The 19,624-nt window shown below is 31.8% G+C and overlaps 2 protein-coding genes across 2 annotated transcripts; one reads left to right on the forward strand and one right to left on the reverse strand.

Annotated features, from left to right (window-relative positions):
* Window positions 1-2,177: 2,177 nt before the first annotated feature.
* LOC140436548 (uncharacterized) lies at window positions 2,178-2,727 on the reverse strand. Its single transcript, XM_072525455.1, has 2 exons — window positions 2,477-2,727; window positions 2,178-2,406 (listed from the first exon to the last, which is right to left on the reverse strand). Exons 1-2 carry the CDS (start codon window positions 2,639-2,641, stop codon window positions 2,239-2,241), a joined length of 333 nt encoding a protein of 110 aa, XP_072381556.1. The 5' UTR covers window positions 2,642-2,727; the 3' UTR covers window positions 2,178-2,238.
* A 73-nt stretch (window positions 2,728-2,800) lies between these two features.
* On the forward strand, window positions 2,801-15,130 carry Gmer (GDP-L-fucose synthase-like protein). Its single transcript, XM_072525454.1, has 7 exons — window positions 2,801-2,931; window positions 3,018-3,157; window positions 3,843-3,957; window positions 8,382-8,510; window positions 9,872-10,085; window positions 14,603-14,731; window positions 14,851-15,130. The coding sequence occupies exons 2-7, from the start codon at window positions 3,024-3,026 to the stop codon at window positions 15,084-15,086; spliced, it is 957 nt and encodes a 318-aa protein (XP_072381555.1). The 5' UTR covers window positions 2,801-2,931; window positions 3,018-3,023; the 3' UTR covers window positions 15,087-15,130.
* Window positions 15,131-19,624: the final 4,494 nt, after the last annotated feature.

Genomic DNA, 19,624 nt, shown 5'->3' on the forward strand with positions numbered 1-19,624 from the left:
AAGAAGTAGTACGCAATAACAAAACGTTCAAATTAAACGAAGTTAAGGAACTTTTAATTCAAGCAATCCTCCATGTAACTCCAGAGAAATGGGCTAAATATATAGGCCACATAATTAAAGAAGAACATTGTATGTGGGAACTTACACTCATATCGAAGTTTTACTAGAGCCAATTATATAATTAATGACAGCGATAGCAGCACTGCATCTTCAGATTTAGACAGCGAATAATATTTTCTAATAGTTTAGTAAGAACATCAGCATAAAAAACCAAAAACAAAAAAAAAAACGAGAAGAACATAGTAAGTGTGTATAGTGTTTGTGTTTAAATAGAAAAGTACAATGTTTTGTTACATCAAAAATTATTTTTATTTTGTTTTGTTTTATACTGTTTAAGTGTTTTGTTCATTTTATTTAATGGGACAATATGGCTCTTGGCGAACACCCATTTAAAAAAAGTATCGCGCCACAAGACATACCTCGGGGTGGTGTGGAAAATGTCTTAAAATTTGTTTTAAAAAAATTTCATTGTGTAACTCTTTAAGGACGGGTCACGTCAAAAGACATTTTAGCGTAACTTCCGCGACAACCGGGTGGCATCAGTAAGCTTTCTGCAAAATTACTTGTTTTTTATAGCTTTTTGTTTGTGGCATTCTGTATTTTTAGGAGAGTGTAGGGAATAAGCCACAAAATATTGATTCATATGTTTAATGTACTGACGTTTCGATCTCTATATAAAGAGACCGTTTTCAAATGTAAAAATGATAGTTATATTTAAAATTTTAAAGCTTTCTGCTTGTGACATTTCAAGGGAAAATGGTAATAATAAACAATATATCTGTTTACATGTTTAATTCACTGTTTCTTCTGTATTCCAGAGACTGTTTTCAAAGTGAGAAAAAAAATAAAAGATTATATGAATATATTATAATAAAACAAATAAAATATATATAACTATCATTGATACCTTTGAACAAGGTCTGAAAAAGAGATCGAAACGTCAGTAACAACCTGTAAATAAATATATTGTGACTTATTTTAAACAAACAGTATTTAAAAATGTAATATAATTAACATTGAAATAAAAGTGAATGTATGCCACTGAATTTTCATATGTCTTTCCCCACTTCATCACCTTCCAATGATGACATCACTCTTCCAAATTGAGAATTTATACTATAGTGAAGTATTATTATATATATTTCATGTACACATGTTTGAGAAAACTAATAAAGTCCTTAATGTAGTGATGATCATTTATTTCAATGCGGATACCACAAGGAGCCCAGAAAATTGCACCTATATATTTTATGCCAATTGTGGGATCAACATTCTTATATTATAACAGAAACAGTGGATATTGATAGCTACTAAAGGCGCCCGAATCATAAAAACAGTCTCATTGTGCGCCCGCACATTGCATCCAAGCTACTACTATTAACACATGACCCTATGTGCTATTTTTGAGCTATGTGTGCCTTGGCAATTTTTTAAGAAATTATTTTCCCTTGATGTTGATTTTCATTTCCTGCAGCACTATTACTTTCATTCATATTCATAACATGTATGTATACCAAGGCAGGGTAGCCCCACACTCAATTACCCCACTTTTCTGTTAGGATTTGCTCCCTTAATTGGAGTGTTTCTGTTTTGAGGTATAGAAAACTTCTCTTGCCTCTATTCCCAATAATGTTACCCACAGTGCACCTGCGAGGAAGTGGGTATAGGACTTGCTAGCGGAGGCATCTGTACAATGGGTCAGTGTAGTGCACACAATGATGGGCGTTTATCCATTTGGTGCCAACAACCCTTTGACAAGGTGGATGACCCTGAAACTCATATTAACCATTTACTCCCATGGTAACTAATTAATCGCATGCCTGCTCTAGTGGAAAGAAATATGTATCACAGTTAATTCTACTAATCAAGTTCTTTTGAATCTTTCATTATATTTCTAGTTAAAGGATATAGTTGACATGGGTTTCTAATACAAGAAGGATGAAGGTGATGGTAATAACGAAAATCAGAAGAAATAGAAGTGTTTGATAATCATAATAGTTAATTTGAAAATTTTATTACCCTCCCCCATAGCATCTACAACACTGTATACCTTCAAAATCTAGCCTGGAATGGACACAGAAAAGGTTGATGTGAATACACAGAAAGATGAAATACCATTGCTTTTTAATTAAATTGTTTATTTACTATTCTAAAACATAAATTTTAATTATATATAATCTATTTGGAGCTAGGATAGTATGGTACATGTACAGATGGTTGGGGGCAGCGATGTTCTAACATTTCTACCTCAGCTTCAAAGTAACTGTTTTTGTCATAACAAAAGTATTCTGGATTCTTATACCCAGTATTTTTTGCAGCTCCAGGACCTACAGGTGAATTGGGTACCTAAAAGAATAATAGTATGCGTAAAAGAATAAGGAAAAACTATTGGAAAATAATGAATTAACAGACTTACTTTTACACAATTGTCTGAAAGGCCAGGTACATTGGGAATAGAATTACCAGAAGATGGTGATTTATTATAAATTATCTTGCCTGATGATAAAGGCCTGTTTATGTTTGAAAAGTGATAAAATCTGTTATAATTATTTAAATTCTTTAAAAACCCTTTACTTGCCATTTTCCGGAGTTTGGAAGGTTAGGATTTTTAATTTTTACGTAATAATTTCCAACTTCTTTAAACTAAACTGATTTCTGTCAATACGAAATGAAAATGTAGCTGAATAAAAAAGCATGCATGGCCAGAAAAACTGCATCATTTGAACTACTTTAATTTCACAGCCACTGTATCAGAGATATCTGCACTATATAAAAGAGGTTAACAGCTGATTTTTAAATTGTATTGTTGGAAGTTTTTGATGCTTTTCAAGTATTTGTAATTAGTTTACTGTATATTAATATTGTAACAGGGTAAGATCACTGATTAAATATTTTTCAAACATATTTTATGTGTCGATTTTGTTACAGTTACTTGAGTTTAATGCTTTACTTTTTAGGTAAATATGACAAAAAATAAGGTGATTTTAGTAACAGGGGGAACAGGGTTAGTGGGCAGTGCTATAAAAGAAATAATTCAATTAGAAAAACGAACAGATGAAACCTGGATATTTTTAAGCAGTAAAGATGGAGATTTATGGTAAATATTTGAAATATATCTATAGGTATTACTAATTGGAAAAAGTTGGAAAGGATTTTGCAAAACTGTGTTAAATCAACATAGTATTGTAATATGTTGTAATTATTAATTACTACAATGTCTTTATTTTCTTTCAATCAATGGGACATTAAATTTAATTTTGATTATTCACATAAAGTCTATGTTCATTTGACTGTTTCTTCTGGCAAGCATTCATTTATTTTGATGATATGTTTCTCGCTTTTTCACTTCCTTTTCGTATACATTTAGAGCAATATTTTCTACATGTTTTATTATTTTGTCAGAAATGTTATTTCTTTGATATCATTTGGATTCAATTAATGAATAGTATTTCCCAATTTGCAAGCAAAAACATTTTGCAATTTGTAGTTTGTATCCAAATTCTTTAGATAGATGAGATAACACAAGGAAATAGTTTTCTAATATCTGATCTTGTTTAAGTGTTAGCCCTCTTTTCCCGATCTTCCCTTTACTTATTAATTGAAGTACTTGTGCACCATATTACATTATTAAAGCAACTTGATTTTTTGTTTTCTACAATTTATAGATTTATTCATTATGGAACTTTAGTTTATAACAAGGCTTTTTCAACTTTTTTCATTGTTTGATTTTAGTGGGCATTTGTCGTATTTAAATGCAATACTTACCTGGTTATTAATTTTAGTGATTATAATGAGACAAAAAAAATATTTGAAAAACATCAGCCAACACATGTCATTCATTTAGCTGCTATGGTTGGAGGACTCTTTCATAATATGTCACATAACTTGGATTTTTTAGTAAGTGCTGAGACTTATTTTATCTAGAAATCATAATAACTAGAAATAAAATAGTAAATTTAATTCAAAAATAGGCAGATAATAAAATTTGAGCAGGATTCTATTACTAGACTAAGATATGGTTGGAAAATTCAGCTAAAACAAAAAAGTATCAGTGCAATTGATTATTGTTAGTAACTAAATTGCAAGTTTAAATATGCACTAACAGTGATGCAGTTGACTAGACTTAAGTGGGAATTTTTGGGCATTTAAAAAATAGGTAAGAAACTAAACCAATTTTATATTATTTTGTAATTAAGGAATTTAAGAATTAATTAAGTAATTAAGAATATCCATAAGTATAGTATACACCATAGAAACCACCGAAACTAATGACCAATTCCAAAAAAACTCGTCTACAGTACAATTTGTCACAAAATTATGATGTATATATAAAAAATTTTAGATGTGCTGTGAGTGATATAAAATGAAAAACTCCTGTATTATATTTCCAACAATTTTTTGATGATAAAGTGTATAAGTAATTTCAAAAAAACTCGTCTGCAATACAATTGTTTCAAAATAGTGATGTATATATAAAAAATTTAAGAAAATTAAAATTTAATTGCAAGAAAAATTTTGGAGTATATTGAAACATACCATCCATGTAATATGTCTCTGCTTCCGATAATCAACTTAAATTTTAAGACTGCCAAAAATAATAATATTTTGTTGGAAACCATTGTGCAATATAAAACATTCATTGCAGTCCGTCTTTAGATTCATCTGTCGGATTGCTTGATGCGCTTCCCCAATGTCTTTCAGTACAGGTGGCATAAAAGGCAAACAATGCTTGTCCATATCCTCCGAATGCAAGAGATGTCCGTTGTTGTCAGGTGTTCTTTGAAATTATAAGTTACAATCTTTTCGTGAATGATTTCTGATGGCCTTTGCAATAAGTTTTCTTAAGCTTTGCAAGAGTTGCTGATGACTTGATGACTTTGTTTTCGAAGATCGCTTGAGTCATTTTCAGACAACTGGACTTTATTCAATAAAATAAAGTCTGCTTTAATTTTAAAATTTTAATAAGTTCTTTGCATATTACGATTCATGTGAAAAATTGTTTTATTTAATTATCGTTAATATTATTATTATTATTTTTGGATCTTCAGCTGGTAAAAACTTATTATAAGAGTACAATGGCAATGCTATACAGAAATTAGTTATTTATAGTAAATGATTTTCCACTCCCGGCACTTTGAATTTTTATCAAAAAATATCTATCAATAGCAAGACAACTTGCAGTTGCTATCAACAAGTCCTCGTAGACCTTTTGTTTCAGCACTAGCAACCTTCAATGGAATATTACGTTGCCATGTAATCAATTTCTGTTGTAACTTAAACATCCTAGTATGTATATAAGATCAAATAATGTAACGTAAATTCAATTTAACAACATTTAACGGGTTTTTACTCAAGTATTTAGTGGCTCAAAACATGTACATCTAGATAGCACTGATGATGGAATATTAATTCCGAAAACGTTCCGTGATATAGCCCGATAGGGTGTTTTAATTATATCCCTTTTATAAAGGATTTTTAAATAAATTTTTTGTGATACATGGTATACAGGAACTTAGTTTCCTTGTAAGCTTTAAAGAACAATATTGACATACATTTGTATTAGAATTAAACTTCTAAATATGCAGGGTGTTTCACTCTACCACCATTCGTGACACATGGAAATTGTGTCGAGTAAGAAAAATAGCGAAGTTCTCCAGAATCAAGTGGTCTATCACCAAAACTTATTTTCGGCTATACAAGATGTTATTGCACGTGGCGTGATTTAGGTTGTTTTTAATATAATACCATCTTCAGTACTTTTCTCAAATGGATAATGCATTACATATATATATATATATATATATATATATATATATATATATATATACATATATATATATATATATATATATATATATATATATATATATATATATATATATATATATATAAATATACACTTCGGTTTTAGTCAAGTCCTCGAGATTTGACATCTAAAAATTATACGAACAAGCTGAATTTTGCTAAGAATGCCAATTTTGGGATTCTAAAAAAGATGCAAAAAAATTTACCGCTCCTACCCCCCGGCTTCCACTTAAAACAAATATAAATATTTTGGAACATATTTTTGGAGACCAAAAATGGGTGTTCTCAGTAAAATTTAGCTTGTTCGTATGATTTTTAGAGGTTCATTGGCATATTCGTCTCTGAACTGTAGTATTTTTTGTATCCAAGAGTTTTGTAAATATTAATTTTCTTAGTCTTATTGCCATTCAAATCCAGAAAATTTAACCTGATGTTGACAGTTTGTACACAAAACGTAATAAGCATTTGTCAAATAAAATGTTATATTGCTATTCAATTATTTTTATATTCCTTACAAGCTTTAATTTCTCCTTTTTGGGAATTTGTCATTTAAAACAACTTAATCTTCTTTATATAAAACACAAATATTTAATTTTTTGATGTGTTAATCAAATATTATTTATTATTTTCATTTCACTATTTACACAAAATATTATGCTAAATATTTGAAGTTACATTATGTTATTTGCATTCGCAAGATGGTACAAAGTAAAGAAAACATGAAATCAGTCTATTTGTTTTTATTTGTGGTCACTCTAAAGGTCGTGGCATATTATCGTGCACGTTGCGTTTCCAGCACATAGCGTTTACTTTCCGAAAAATATAATTTAAATGGTTTTAAATATGAACAACGCACACTGTCCGGAACATAGCGTTTCAGGCACTTAACGTTTCCGTTCAGTATATTCAAAAACAATATTTTACTGATGCCGGCGGCTACGTAACGAGTCGTAACCGGTTTGTAAGGATAATGTTAATTAGATGTCCGTCGTTTTCCCAATTGTTTTCCTAACAAAACAATGTCGTTATCTGTATACAACTGACCCAGTGAGAACAAAACAATCCATTAATTTTTCAAAAGCTCTTGCGCTTGGCTTCCTTAGTTCAGGATATCGCTCGTGATATATTCTGGATGCAAGTAAGCAATTTATCCTAATGCCCAGATCATAACTGTTAACCCTTCTACAGAAAAATTCATTTTTAACAATGAATACAAGCCACACGGACCGATTAAAAAGGTAATAATATGAATACTGTCATTTTCAAAGCCTACCATTTACGGTTTAATAATATAAAAACTGTCATTTTTTCAAAGCCTACTATTTTACCTTTGTAAATGACACAATCGGCAGTTAGGAATGTTTTATTAAAAATTGTTATATCAATTGTATATTGTTTTGTGGGAGTTATTTATGGAATAAAAAAATCTTATTATATTATTATACAAAACGTGTTACCTTGTAGGAATAATTTTAGGAATCTTGTGTTTCATTAAGGAAATATGATATTTCCATAATATCACATTTATTGATACATTCATTGAATATTGTTATTGTTATTTTTTTTTTGTGAGTTACTTATTGAATAAAAATAATTTTGTTATATTATCACTCAATACTCAATACTTATTTCTACCTACAACAATTCAATGTATTTCCGAAATTTGAAGAAAATGAGTTTACATGAGTATCATAAATACAATATTTCTAAAAAATAAAATATAGGGTGATCCATTGAAGAAAAAAAAAATGAGAAAATCGTAATTTCGTTTTGTAGTTCACCCTGTATACAAATTTTAGTCAATGATTTCAATTAAATTTGATTTGATTACTACAATATATTGTTTACCTTATTATATAAAATAAATAATTGTTTATGCATTACTTCTTTATATACATGGTGTTGATTTCATAGGGATTTCGAAATAAAAATGGTCATAACTTGTTAAATACTCTGTATAGTAATGCAAAGCTCAATATTATAAGAACAAGAATTATGAGAGGGATATAAATATGAAAACATATATAGGATGTCCCATTTAAAAAATTGTATGTATGCTATACCAAGTAGTTATTAATTACCCTGTAGAATTCCACATATTTTCTGAGTAGATTGCCTACATTTTTTATTTAAATAAGTTTTGTGGATATTCTATACCATAATGGAATTATCCACCGATGTCGCACTAAAAACTCACCCACTGTTGCATTGTGTATAAGAATGAATGAAAAATGATTTTTTCCAAAATTTATAATTAAGCACTGATATGATGATGACTTTTTGAACATGAGTTTATCATTACAGATTTTTCAGTAGATCGATATACTGTTTCAGTAGATTTAAGTTAAAATCAGTAGACCTGATAACCCTGGTTACAAAAATTGAATACAACATAGGATGGCCTTTGCGTAGTTGCTTGTATTACAAAGTTTTTTAGAACAAGAAATTATTTTCGGAATAACTTAAATCTATAGTTTTAAACAAAAAGGTTCCTATATTGCTTATTACTGTTTTAGAGAAAGAATTTAAAAATGAATGACAACGTTCTGCAAATTAGTTTTGAAACTGGCGTTCAAAAGGTGGTATCATGCCTTTCTACCTGTATATTTCCCGATAAAACAGAGTATCCTATTGATGAAACTATGGTAAGTACATTTTACGTAATACTGGCTGCATAGTGTTATAACAATTTAAATTTTTGGTGTTTGGTAGACTATATCTATTAAGATATTGGGAATAAATATTAAACGAGAGTTTATTTCTATGGTATTTGTATGTACTCCGTCTCACGTTTTTGGTTCAGTATGAGCTCTTATGGGCTATATACCTCTTTTACTATTCTGTGCACTTTTCAATTATTCTATCCCTATTTACCGTTGCAATGTTGACAGTTCTATTTTCTGCTAAGCATCTGAATGTCGTGTCAAAATTTGTGTTCTGAAGCTATGACGTCAATTTATCCAGTTAACTAAACTGTTACCTTTTCAGTTTCTTGTTTTCATTATTTATTATATTTCATTATTATTTTCCACAAATCGTTCTTTTCAGAACTTGTTTCAAGATTTTTTACTCCATGCATCTTGGTCAGTCTCCTGGAAAGAGGTACAATATACGTGGAAAATTCATCCGAAAAGAAAAACAAATTATTTTAAATGTTTTTAACTACTTTACAAGATCGATGAATGTAAGTGCTTCTGTGGCAGAAGCAAGCAGAGCATTATGTTGCACAGAAGTTAGCATATAATCTGTAAGAGGGATCTATGAAAGCTACTTAATAATCTTTTTTTACAAATTATCTTTGTATATTGTGGATCATCCAATTGATAGTGTATTGTTTTCGCCAACTTGTGGGATTTTTTAAAAATTTTCTGGTATGATATGGCCCATTATCAAGGATGATAACTGAATTTTGTGGAATGTTGGGTAATAACTGTTCTACAAACCACTTTTTGTCGTCACACTTGTCTGTCGTTTTCTGTCTTTTTGTACGAAATGTGTAAAAGATTTACAAATTTCAGCAAGAGCTTTGTGAAGAAGTTGAAATAGCAGGACAGATTCGCTGGCTCTCCGTGTATGAGTTGTATCTACCCGACTGTCTGAAGACGTAGGGCATACAGAAATAACGTTATAACCATCTATTGATACCAATTCATACACGGAAAGTTTGACGAATTATGTTCCTTTCGCCGTTTATTTATATTCGACGTCTCAATTCGTTAAAGCTGTAGCAAACTTTTGCTGAAAAAACGACAGTCGTTTTCGTTTAAAGCTACCAAAATAGGTGGCGCTTTTTGCAGCTTTCACTGGATAAGTGGAAATAGCGAAGTAACATTCAAAGTATATGGGAACGAAGTTTTCGGGAAAATAAAACTGCTTTGTTGGTGAGCAAAAACGTGAAACGAAGTAGATAAACTCAAATGCAATTTGATTTGAAAGGAGTTAACTTTCGTTTAACCATATAGTTTATTTTATTCTTTATTTATTTTCTGACATATTATTGTTTTAGGTGCACAATGGACCGCCCCACCCCTCAAATTTCGGCTACAGTTACGCCAAACGCTTAATCGATATTCAAAATAAAGCTTACCACCAACAACACGGCTGTATGTTCACCTCTGTCATTCCTTGTAATGTGTTTGGACCTCATGATAATTATAATTTAGAATCTAGCCATGTTATACCTGGATTGATTAGAAAATTGAATGACATCATTCTACTAGGTATATGTATAAGTTGTTTTTTTTTTATGTTAGTGATTAATAATTACGACATTAATATTCGTATCTACAACAAACAGATAGAACCCGTACAAAAATTCCAGTATCTTGCTTGCTGGATAATAAACGATCTTGACTACGAAGTTGAAATACGTGCTTGTATAGAGTATGCTAGGTCATCTTTTCAAAGAATGAAATAATTCCTAATAAACTCTACCTTATCGTTGGATATCCTTTATATTGGATATAGAAGCCTTTGAGATGTGGGTTTTTCGAAGGATGCTGAAGATCTTGGAGAAAGCACGTGACCAACAACGCGGTGCTGAGAAGAATGGGGACTGAGAGAGAACTCCTAAATATTGTAAAAACCAGAAAAACGAGATATCTAGGACATATTTACGGAGGAGAAAAATACAACTTCCTACGACTTATAATGGAATGGAAACTGGAAGGAAGAAGAGGTCCAGGAAGGAGAAAATGCTCCTGGCAGAAAAAAATAAGAGACTGGACAGGCATGGACACACATTCGATACTAAGAATAGTTCAGATAGAATAGATAGAGAGCAATTTGCTGTAGTTATAGCCAACCTTCAATAATGGAGAGGGCACATTAAGAAGAAGAGATTAATAATTTTTTATATGCAGCAATGCTTTGAAAATTGTTGATTATGGAATAATTATTTACTATCTAGACTAAAGTAACTATTAATAAGGATTTTTAAATTTTGCAGAAAAATCAAGATCAAGAGAAATCAAGAAATCAAGATGTATGGCAGAGAAATTATAATACTAGCAACATACGGTCCAACGGAAGACAGTCCAGCCAATGAGAAAGAACGATTTATCGAACAACTTCAAGAACAAATGGATAAGAGAAAACCTAAACAAGAAATAATAATAGTGGGGGATCTAAATGGAAGAGTCGGAAGAAAAGACAATGACAGAACAGTTGGTCCATTTGGAGAAGACACAATTAACGACAACGGAGAAAGATTGGTAGAACTATGTGAAGTAAATGATTTGAAAATTATGAACGGATTTTACAAACACAAAAATATACATAAATACACATGGACTCAAGAGACAAGAAAACTAAGATCCATTATTGACTACATTATCATGAACCACAAAAGCTCCATCAAAGTGAAAGACATCAGAGTGAAAAGAGGGGCAGAGTGTGGAACAGATCACAAACTTGTGGTGGCATGGATGGAATTCCCCTATATCTGGACAAAACAAAAACATACATCGATTGTTACAACGGGAACGACAATAAACGAAAAGAGGCTCAAATTACATCTATTGCAGGAAGAATCAATAAAAGATTTATACAAAAGAAGACTAGACCAAAAACTAGAAGAATTCAGATATGACACGTTAGATGAAATGCATGAACACATAAAAACCTGCCTGATTTCAGCGGCCTTAGAAGCTCTTGGAGAAGACGACCAAAGGAACACCCATCAGAATATCAAATTAAGGGAAGACACATTGAAATGCATAAAAGAAAAGAAAAAACTACACATAAAATACCTAAACACCAAAAAACAGGAAGACTTAGACCTATATAGAGCGAAAAACAGAGAGGTAAAGAAAAGAGTAACAAATGAAAAGAACGAACGATGGGAACAAGCATGCACAGAGATAGAACGACATATCGGAGGAACGAGAAATTCAGAATCATGGCGAATATTAAAAGCACTCCAACGAAATAAGACAGAGAAAACCCAGATCGGCAAAATTAGTGAAAACGAGTGGCAAGAATACTACGTAGAACTACTTACAGAAAACCGTCCCCAATTTCAGGAAGAGAATATAGAACATGCAGGAAATGGGGCATACGACCAGATAGAAATAAGCCTGGCAGAAGTTAAGAGAACAATCAAGACATTGAAGAACAAAAAAGCCAAAGGACCCGGAGGAATACCAAACGAACTAATTAAAAACGGAACGGAAAAGTTATTCCGCATGCTACATAGAATGTTCGAAAGAAGACTAAATGGAGAAGAAATACCTGCGGAATGGACACAAGCATACATCACATCCATACATAAGAAGGGAAACAGGAAAAAATGTGAAAACTATAGAGGAATTAGTATAATATCGTCGGTAGGTAGACTTTACGGGAAAATTATTAAAGAAAAACTAGCAACTGAAATAATAGGAAAAATTGGAGAAGACCAAGCAGGGTTCACAGTAGGAAAATCATGCCTAGATCATACGTACACATTAGAACAACTGATAGAGAAGAAAATGGCAAAAGGTAGACCGGTCCATCTGGATTTGTTGATCTAAAGAAAGCATATGACTCAATACCTAGAGTCAAATTTTAGGAAGCAATGAATGATCTCGGAATCCGACAAACACTAATAAAAGCAGTTAAAGCACTATACAAAGAAAACAAAGTAGCTATTAAATGTGGAAATAAAGCCTACAATCCATTTAAGACGACAAAAGGACTTCTACAAAGCTGTGCTACGTCCCCTACTCTGTTTAAAATATTCTTGGAAAAGACACTCAAACCATGGAGGAGAAAGTGCGAAGGAATGGGCATACCAGTAAGAGACGAATACCTATACACCTTAAGTTTTGCCGACGATCAAGTAGTCATCGCACAAGATGAAGAAGATCTCAGCTTTATGCTCAGAAAACTAGAAGAAGAATATAAAAACAACGGAATGGAAACAAACTTAGAGAAAACCGAATACCTAACAACAGAAAACAAGGATATGAGAAACCTAGAGATAGACGAGGGAAGACAAATAAATGGAACAGATAAATTCAAGTATTTAGGAACCATAATATCGAACCAGGGAACAACAGAAGAAGATATAAACAACAGACTGAGACAAACAAGAAACTGTATAAGACAACTAAACTCAGTGTTGTGGGATAAGAACATTACGATAAAGACAAAAAAGAGAATATATAACACCCTGACAAGAAGTATCCTGACATATGGGTCCGAAAACTGGACAATAAACAGGAGAAATAGAGGTAGAATAAGAGCAGTAGAAATGGAGCTCCTGAGGAGAAGCTGTAGACTTACAAAAAGAGACAGAATTGAAAACGCAGAGATTAAGCGGAGAATGGGAGTGCAATCAGACATAATCGACTATATAGAGGAGAAGAGACTATCCTGGTACGGCCACGTCAGAAGAGCGGACAGAGGACGCTGGATAAACAAAATCACAGAATGGAGCCCGATTGGAAGAAGAAAGAGAGGAAGACCCCGAAGGTCATTCAGAGATGAAATCGACGAGGCTATGGAGAAAAGAACCCTGCGAGATGGAGACTGGAATGACAGGGAAAATTGGAGAAAACGGTTGAGTGAAGGAAGACAGTGAAAACTGTGGAAATCCTTAGTAGTAGTAGTAAATTTTGCAGAAGTATAATAGAGTAATACTGATTCAGGTAAACGCTCAACCATGAAAAATCATATTACAAATCGATGTCTGGGTGACCATAGTTCAGAAGCTAGATTCGATCCGGACACACACCAGAAGTTGTTTAATATCTTTATTATTTGAGTCGCCATCGTGTTTCGGAGGGCACGTAAAGCCGTCTGTCCTGTCTATGTAAGTAGTCTTTAATACTAAAAAAACCTGAGCAAGTGGGTTACGCGAATGAAACATGGTTGGAATAAGGAGATATACTAACTTCAGACTGTTAGTTAATTTTGGAAATTCTTTATCTGAATTTGACAATATTTTAAATTTGTTATTACAAATAAGACCAGAAAAAGAAGAATCACTCAAATTTTTGGCCTCCAAATATGAAATCTACGCGGCTCTTTACTGATCACTATACATTTAGTTTTTTCTACTGATATTCTCATATTAAGTTTGTTTGCTGTGATATTGAAGGTGTGGAGCTGCCTTTGTAGGTCATCTTCGTTATCAGCAATTAGTACTGCATCATCAGCATAGCATAGTATCGTGATTTTATGCGTTCCCATGTGGTCTCCCTTTTTTGAACCATTATCATAAAAAGAGTCAAATAAAAGCTTTTGATCTTGCGAAGTTATTTTTGCAAAACATTTTTCTACACAAGCCGTTGCTAAAAATACACTTAAACTTACAGTTTAAAATATAACATAACCTCAATCACATTGTCAGGAATTCACCAAAACAGAGTTGATTTAGAGGCACAAATCTTTCTCAGCTGTGCCAACACTTCACTAAAAAAAGTGTTGTATCAACGTAAAAAACCGTAATATCGTATAAAAATTGGTAGACTGACAGAGAACGACATAAAGAGTTCAATTATGTGTTCTCCGGAAGAAGGACCCATAGGCCTATAGGCCCTTATTCTAGCCACCGCCTCAATTCCGTGTCACAATCCACAGTTATGAATGTTTCATGAAAACATTTTTGGCTTAGAATACTGTTGATATAACATTAATCTTACAAAAATTTAAGGTATTCCTGAAATTTGAAGAAAACTAAAAATATCTCAGAAAGTAATGAGTTTTAAATTAAAAAATTTACCTTGTATATTTATAATTATAATATTTTTAGGTGGCAATATTTTTACTGTAATGGGAACTGGAAAGCCTTTACGACAATTTATTTATTCTTTAGATTTAGCTAAACTATTTTTATGGGTTTTAAGAGAGTATCAAGAAGTTGAACCTATTATATTGTCCGGTAAGATGTTTTTATTTTACTTAAATTACACCGTAGTAAGCGACAGATTGTTTCATATGCTTTGTCATTTTTATATTTGTGTTTTTGTCATTAATCATATTATATGCTACTTATTTTAGTTGATGAAAAGTCTGAGGTATCAATTAAAGAATTGGCAGAAGAAATATCCAAAGCTTTTGATTTTAAAGGAGAAATTTCTTTTGATACCACCAAAGCTGATGGCCAATACAAGAAGACAGCCAGCAACGAAAAACTAAGGAAATATTTACCCGATTTTGAATTTACTCCATTTTCTGTTGCTGTAAAAAACAGCGTGGATTGGTACAGAAAGAATTACAAAACTGCTAGAAATTAATATATTTTGTTGAATTTTAATAATAAATTTTTTTAACCGAAAAATGATTTTATTTTTTAAATCTAAGCCGGAATATAATGCAATGGGACAAAGGGGTTTCATCAAACTTATTAAATATGATGACTAGACTTCGGCAAATATGCATATTGCATATTTTGCATATTGTGCATATTTTATGCAAATATTTCATATTTTGGCATATTTGTATAAAAGTTTGCATAAAGTGCATAAAAGTTCAGATATTCAGTATTTGAAAATTTTTAAACATACCAATTTATTTCAATTCTTGTATAAAATTTTGTAGTCATTTTAATCAAGAAATGATCTAAGTACGTAATCTCTACAGGTACAAAACATTTACAATTTCAAAGAAGATCAATTTAAGTAGCCCTCAACATTCTTAGAAAGTCTCGGTCACTGAGGCATTCAGTTATTGGATAATCGCTAAGGGTTCGCTCATTTGCATTTTATGATCTAATCCCCAAATCTATCTACAATTTATTGTATCTTAACAGCAGGTAAACGGCTAATAGTTTTGTTCCTAATTTAGGGATTTTCCAAAATCTCCCAGTTTATTGAATTAGGTACCTAAACATTTCTATTTTGATGCTCAGATTTGTAAATCATTTTTGTTTTGATATTCAAAGCGTAAACACTCGTTGTGCGTAACAAAAAGGAAGATTGTGATTTTATAATGCGTAAAACAACCAGTGCTTCAACTTGGATTAAACCTTATAAAGAGCTGTCTATGGATAGGTATGGGAAAAATCTACTGTTCAGTCTGTGGCAAAATTGTAAGTATCTAATATTTTCTATTAAATATCTAATATTTCATACATACAGGGTGTTTCCAAATGACACTTACAACGTTTGACTGTAGATACTTCTCGAAAAATTGAACAAAACGATATAGTTAATGAGGGGTCAAACTTATTTACTTTTCGAGATACAGGGTGTTAAAATTAAAAAAAATTAAATTCTTTTAGTTAATAACAACAATAACTTTAAAACCAATAAACGTATTTACTTGAAATTTAGTACTCGTAGGTTGTTTTTAAATGAAAAATAGCTTCCTTTAGTGAGAAAAAATTGTCCATGGTACAATACAATGGTGTGTATTTAGAAAAATTTTTCACCTTTACTTTTTTTTATGAAGTCAGCTATTCTAAAACACAATTATTTTTATTGTAATTGAATTAATAAAAAAAAAACTTTTGTTGAATTTTAAAATAAGTTATATGATGTACTAATGGTTAGTAACAAAAACTAATTTGTGGATTAATACTGCATTTAAAACACTTAGCGAGTGTTTTTTTTTCCAAACCAGTTATTTGATTAACCAAAAACACCTTGTATATTTTTATATTTTAAAGGTTGGGTTAAAATAAAGGTTTTTATTTTTATTTATAGATAGCATGTGAGAAGAAATTTTAGATAGATCAACATGTGAGAACTGCTTCACACATTGCAAAAAAAGGAAAAATAGGAGGAAAACATCAAACTTCAATGGCTAAATGTTTCCAATCTACTTCAAAAAAATTAGATGAGCAAGAAACTTTTAATGAAGACTTGTGTCGCGCATTAGTGTCTGCAAACATACCGCTTTCAAAATTAGCAAATGTAAATTTTAGTTCGTTTCTAAAAAAATATTGCAAACTTAATGTTCCAAGTGATCGGTCTCTAAGAAGAAATAATGTGAACGGGCTATACTCGTCGGTGTTAATTAATATTAAGGAAGAAATTGCAGATAATTATTTTTACATATCAGTAGACGAAACCACTGATTCCTCAGGAAAGTATATTGCTCATTTATTGATTGGTGTTCTTAAAGAAGATACCCTACCAAAATCTCATCTTATTTTATGCCAGCAACTTGAGAAAACAAATGCTTTAACAATTTCGCGTTTTATACAAGAAACATTAGCAACTTTTTTCTTCCGACAGCTATTCCTTCTAATAAATTACTGCTTATTTTATCGGATGCTGCTCCTTATATGGTGAAAGCAGGACAAAATTTAAAAATATTTTTCCCAGATTTAATACATGTTACTTGTGTAGCGAGTTACAGTACAATGACCGCTACCATCCAGTAAGTTCCACCACGTGGATTCCAACACGGGGCTACCGCTTGAACATTCTGGACTAAATTGCGACGTATTGAACAGCAAGATCAGCAATTAATAAATTATAAAAACACCATGTTAAAATCAATATTTTTCAGTCTGATTTAAATTATTATTGTTGTTACTAAAATCTTTGTCAGTCGAAATAAAAGTTTTAATTGTGAAGTTCAGTTTTTAAAAAAGTATTTTTCCCAAGAACATTCATAATTGGCGCAGAGTCAGTACGGAAGTGGAAGAGTCTTTATAGATCCTCGTCACTTTCAAGTGTTTGTCCACTGTTCCAAGAACCAGCCCCAGGGAAACCGTCTGCAGAGTTCACCCGAGGGAATTAGAAGTTAGAAGAAGCCTTCAGGAGCAAAGGAATGCACATCGGCATCGTCTTTATCCTGTAAGCGATTTTATTATTACTTAGAATTAAGAAGATTAGATTTTGAAAGAATTCTTAATAAATCAGACTCCTCTGAGTCCTTAGATTGAATCAGAGCTAAATTAGAAGATAAATAAAACAAAGATTTGAATAGATTAACAAAGATTAAAGTAATTTAAAAATATCTCCTCTAAGTCCTTAGATTGACTTTAGAGTCAGATTTAGACAAAATTGAATAGCTTAATAAATACTATATATTAATAAACATAGAGATCAATAGATAGAAAATAAGTAGATTAAGATTTATATATTTATATATTGATTATTGAAAATTACTATACCGATTTGACTATTGACTATATATTATATTGAAAATTTTTAAAATATGGCAGTTCCACAATTTGACGTTAAAAATTTATGCATTCTTCCAAATTTTGACGGAAATCCAAATGAATTACATGAATTTATTAAAGTTTCTACAATACTTCTAAACCATTATTATGACAGACTTAATGCAGCTAATATACAAAACAAATTTTTGCTTCATGGTATTATCAGTAAATTAACAGGTAGAGCCAAGGAAGTTATATCTGTATATGGATGCGAAAGTTGGGACGAAATAAAAAACGCATTAATTCAAAATTTTGGAGACCAGAGAGACGAAAATTCGCTTACAAGGGATCTAGTAAATTTAAGACAAGGCTCAACAGAATCTATTATGCATTTTTACGAAAAAATCATGGGACTTTTAAGCTGTATTAATAATTACCTAGAATTACATACCATAAATGCCGATATTAAAAGGAGCAAACAAGAATTTTTCCGTCAACAAGCTCTTACAACATTCTTAGCAGGCCTACGAGAACCAATGGGCGCTGTTATCAGAGCAATGAGACCAGGAAGTTTAGCCACGGCAATACAATACGTACAGGAAGAAAATAATGTTCGATATCTTCAAAAAAATCAAATAAGTCAACCTTCAACATCAGGAAGAAGCGAAAATTATCAAGAACGCCGACCTCAGAGACAGCAGATGCCTGCACAAATCCAGAAACCATTGTACCAGCAGACAAATTTTGCACCTCAACGATGGCAGCAACCAATGAGACAATTCTATCCGCAGAATCAGTTTCAGCAACCACATCGGCAACAAAACTTCGATCAATTTAGGCAAAATTCAAACCTTCCAGCATTCAGGACCCAAAACCAGTCAAATGTATGGGCACCCAAACCCGGACAGTCAAAACAGTCTAGACCAACACCTATGAGTGGAATATCAGAAACCACAACCAGAGGCCGTCAAAATTTTACACCAAATTACCGAGCACAGCCAAAATTCACCGTAGAAGAACTTTACAATATACAATGCCACGGAGATGAGCAAGAAGAGAATGCCAACTACAATGATTACTACGAACCTGAATACGACAATTTTCTACAAGATACATACGAAAATCAACCAACCGAATACGAAGAAAACGTAAATTTTCGAGAGGACCCACCAGAAGCAATCGGAACGTAATTGAACTTCATTCATTTCCCGACAAGAAGGAGCTACCCTACATCGAAATTTCTAAGCCTTCTTTACGACTTTTAATCGATACAGGATCCACAAAGTCATTTCTTAACCCAGAAATAGCTTCTTCATATTTTCCAAGTTACATAAAACATGAACCCTTTGTCGTCACATCAATTTTTCAAAACTATTCCCAAAAATATTGTGCCGAAATTCCTTCATTTTCAGAATTTAATTCTGACAGCAAAATGAAATTCTACCTCTTTAAGTTTCACAAAACTTTCGATGGTCTTATTGGCCTCGACAATCTAAAACTCTTCGAAGCCCAATTAAACTTTCCTAAATCGCTTCTAGTTACAAAAGATTCTACAATCCCCATTAAATATTACGAAACAAATAAAACACAATTTTATTCCATTCATTTGGAAGCAAATTCTATTAGCCAAGTGAAAATTCCTGTCAAAGAAGAAAAAGGAACCATCATTATTCCTACCCAAAACGTACAAGGCGTCGTAGTACGAGAAGCCCTTAC

The sequence above is a fragment of the Diabrotica undecimpunctata genome, chromosome 3 (assembly GCF_040954645.1).
Source record: "Diabrotica undecimpunctata isolate CICGRU chromosome 3, icDiaUnde3, whole genome shotgun sequence".
NCBI lineage: Eukaryota > Metazoa > Arthropoda > Insecta > Coleoptera > Chrysomelidae > Diabrotica > Diabrotica undecimpunctata.

Coding starts and splice junctions, on each gene's coding strand:
- LOC140436548 (XM_072525455.1), bottom strand. CDS start 2,641: ATGGCAAGTAAAGGGTTTTTAAAGAATTTAAATAATTATAACAGATTT. Junction 2,407..2,476: donor TTTCAGACAATTGTGTAAAA/GTAAGTCTGTTA, acceptor TTATTCTTTTAG/GTACCCAATTCACCTGTAGG.
- Gmer (XM_072525454.1), top strand. CDS start 3,024: ATGACAAAAAATAAGGTGATTTTAGTAACAGGGGGAACAGGGTTAGTG. Junction 3,158..3,842: donor AGTAAAGATGGAGATTTATG/GTAAATATTTGA, acceptor TATTAATTTTAG/TGATTATAATGAGACAAAAA. Junction 3,958..8,381: donor CACATAACTTGGATTTTTTA/GTAAGTGCTGAG, acceptor TTACTGTTTTAG/AGAAAGAATTTAAAAATGAA.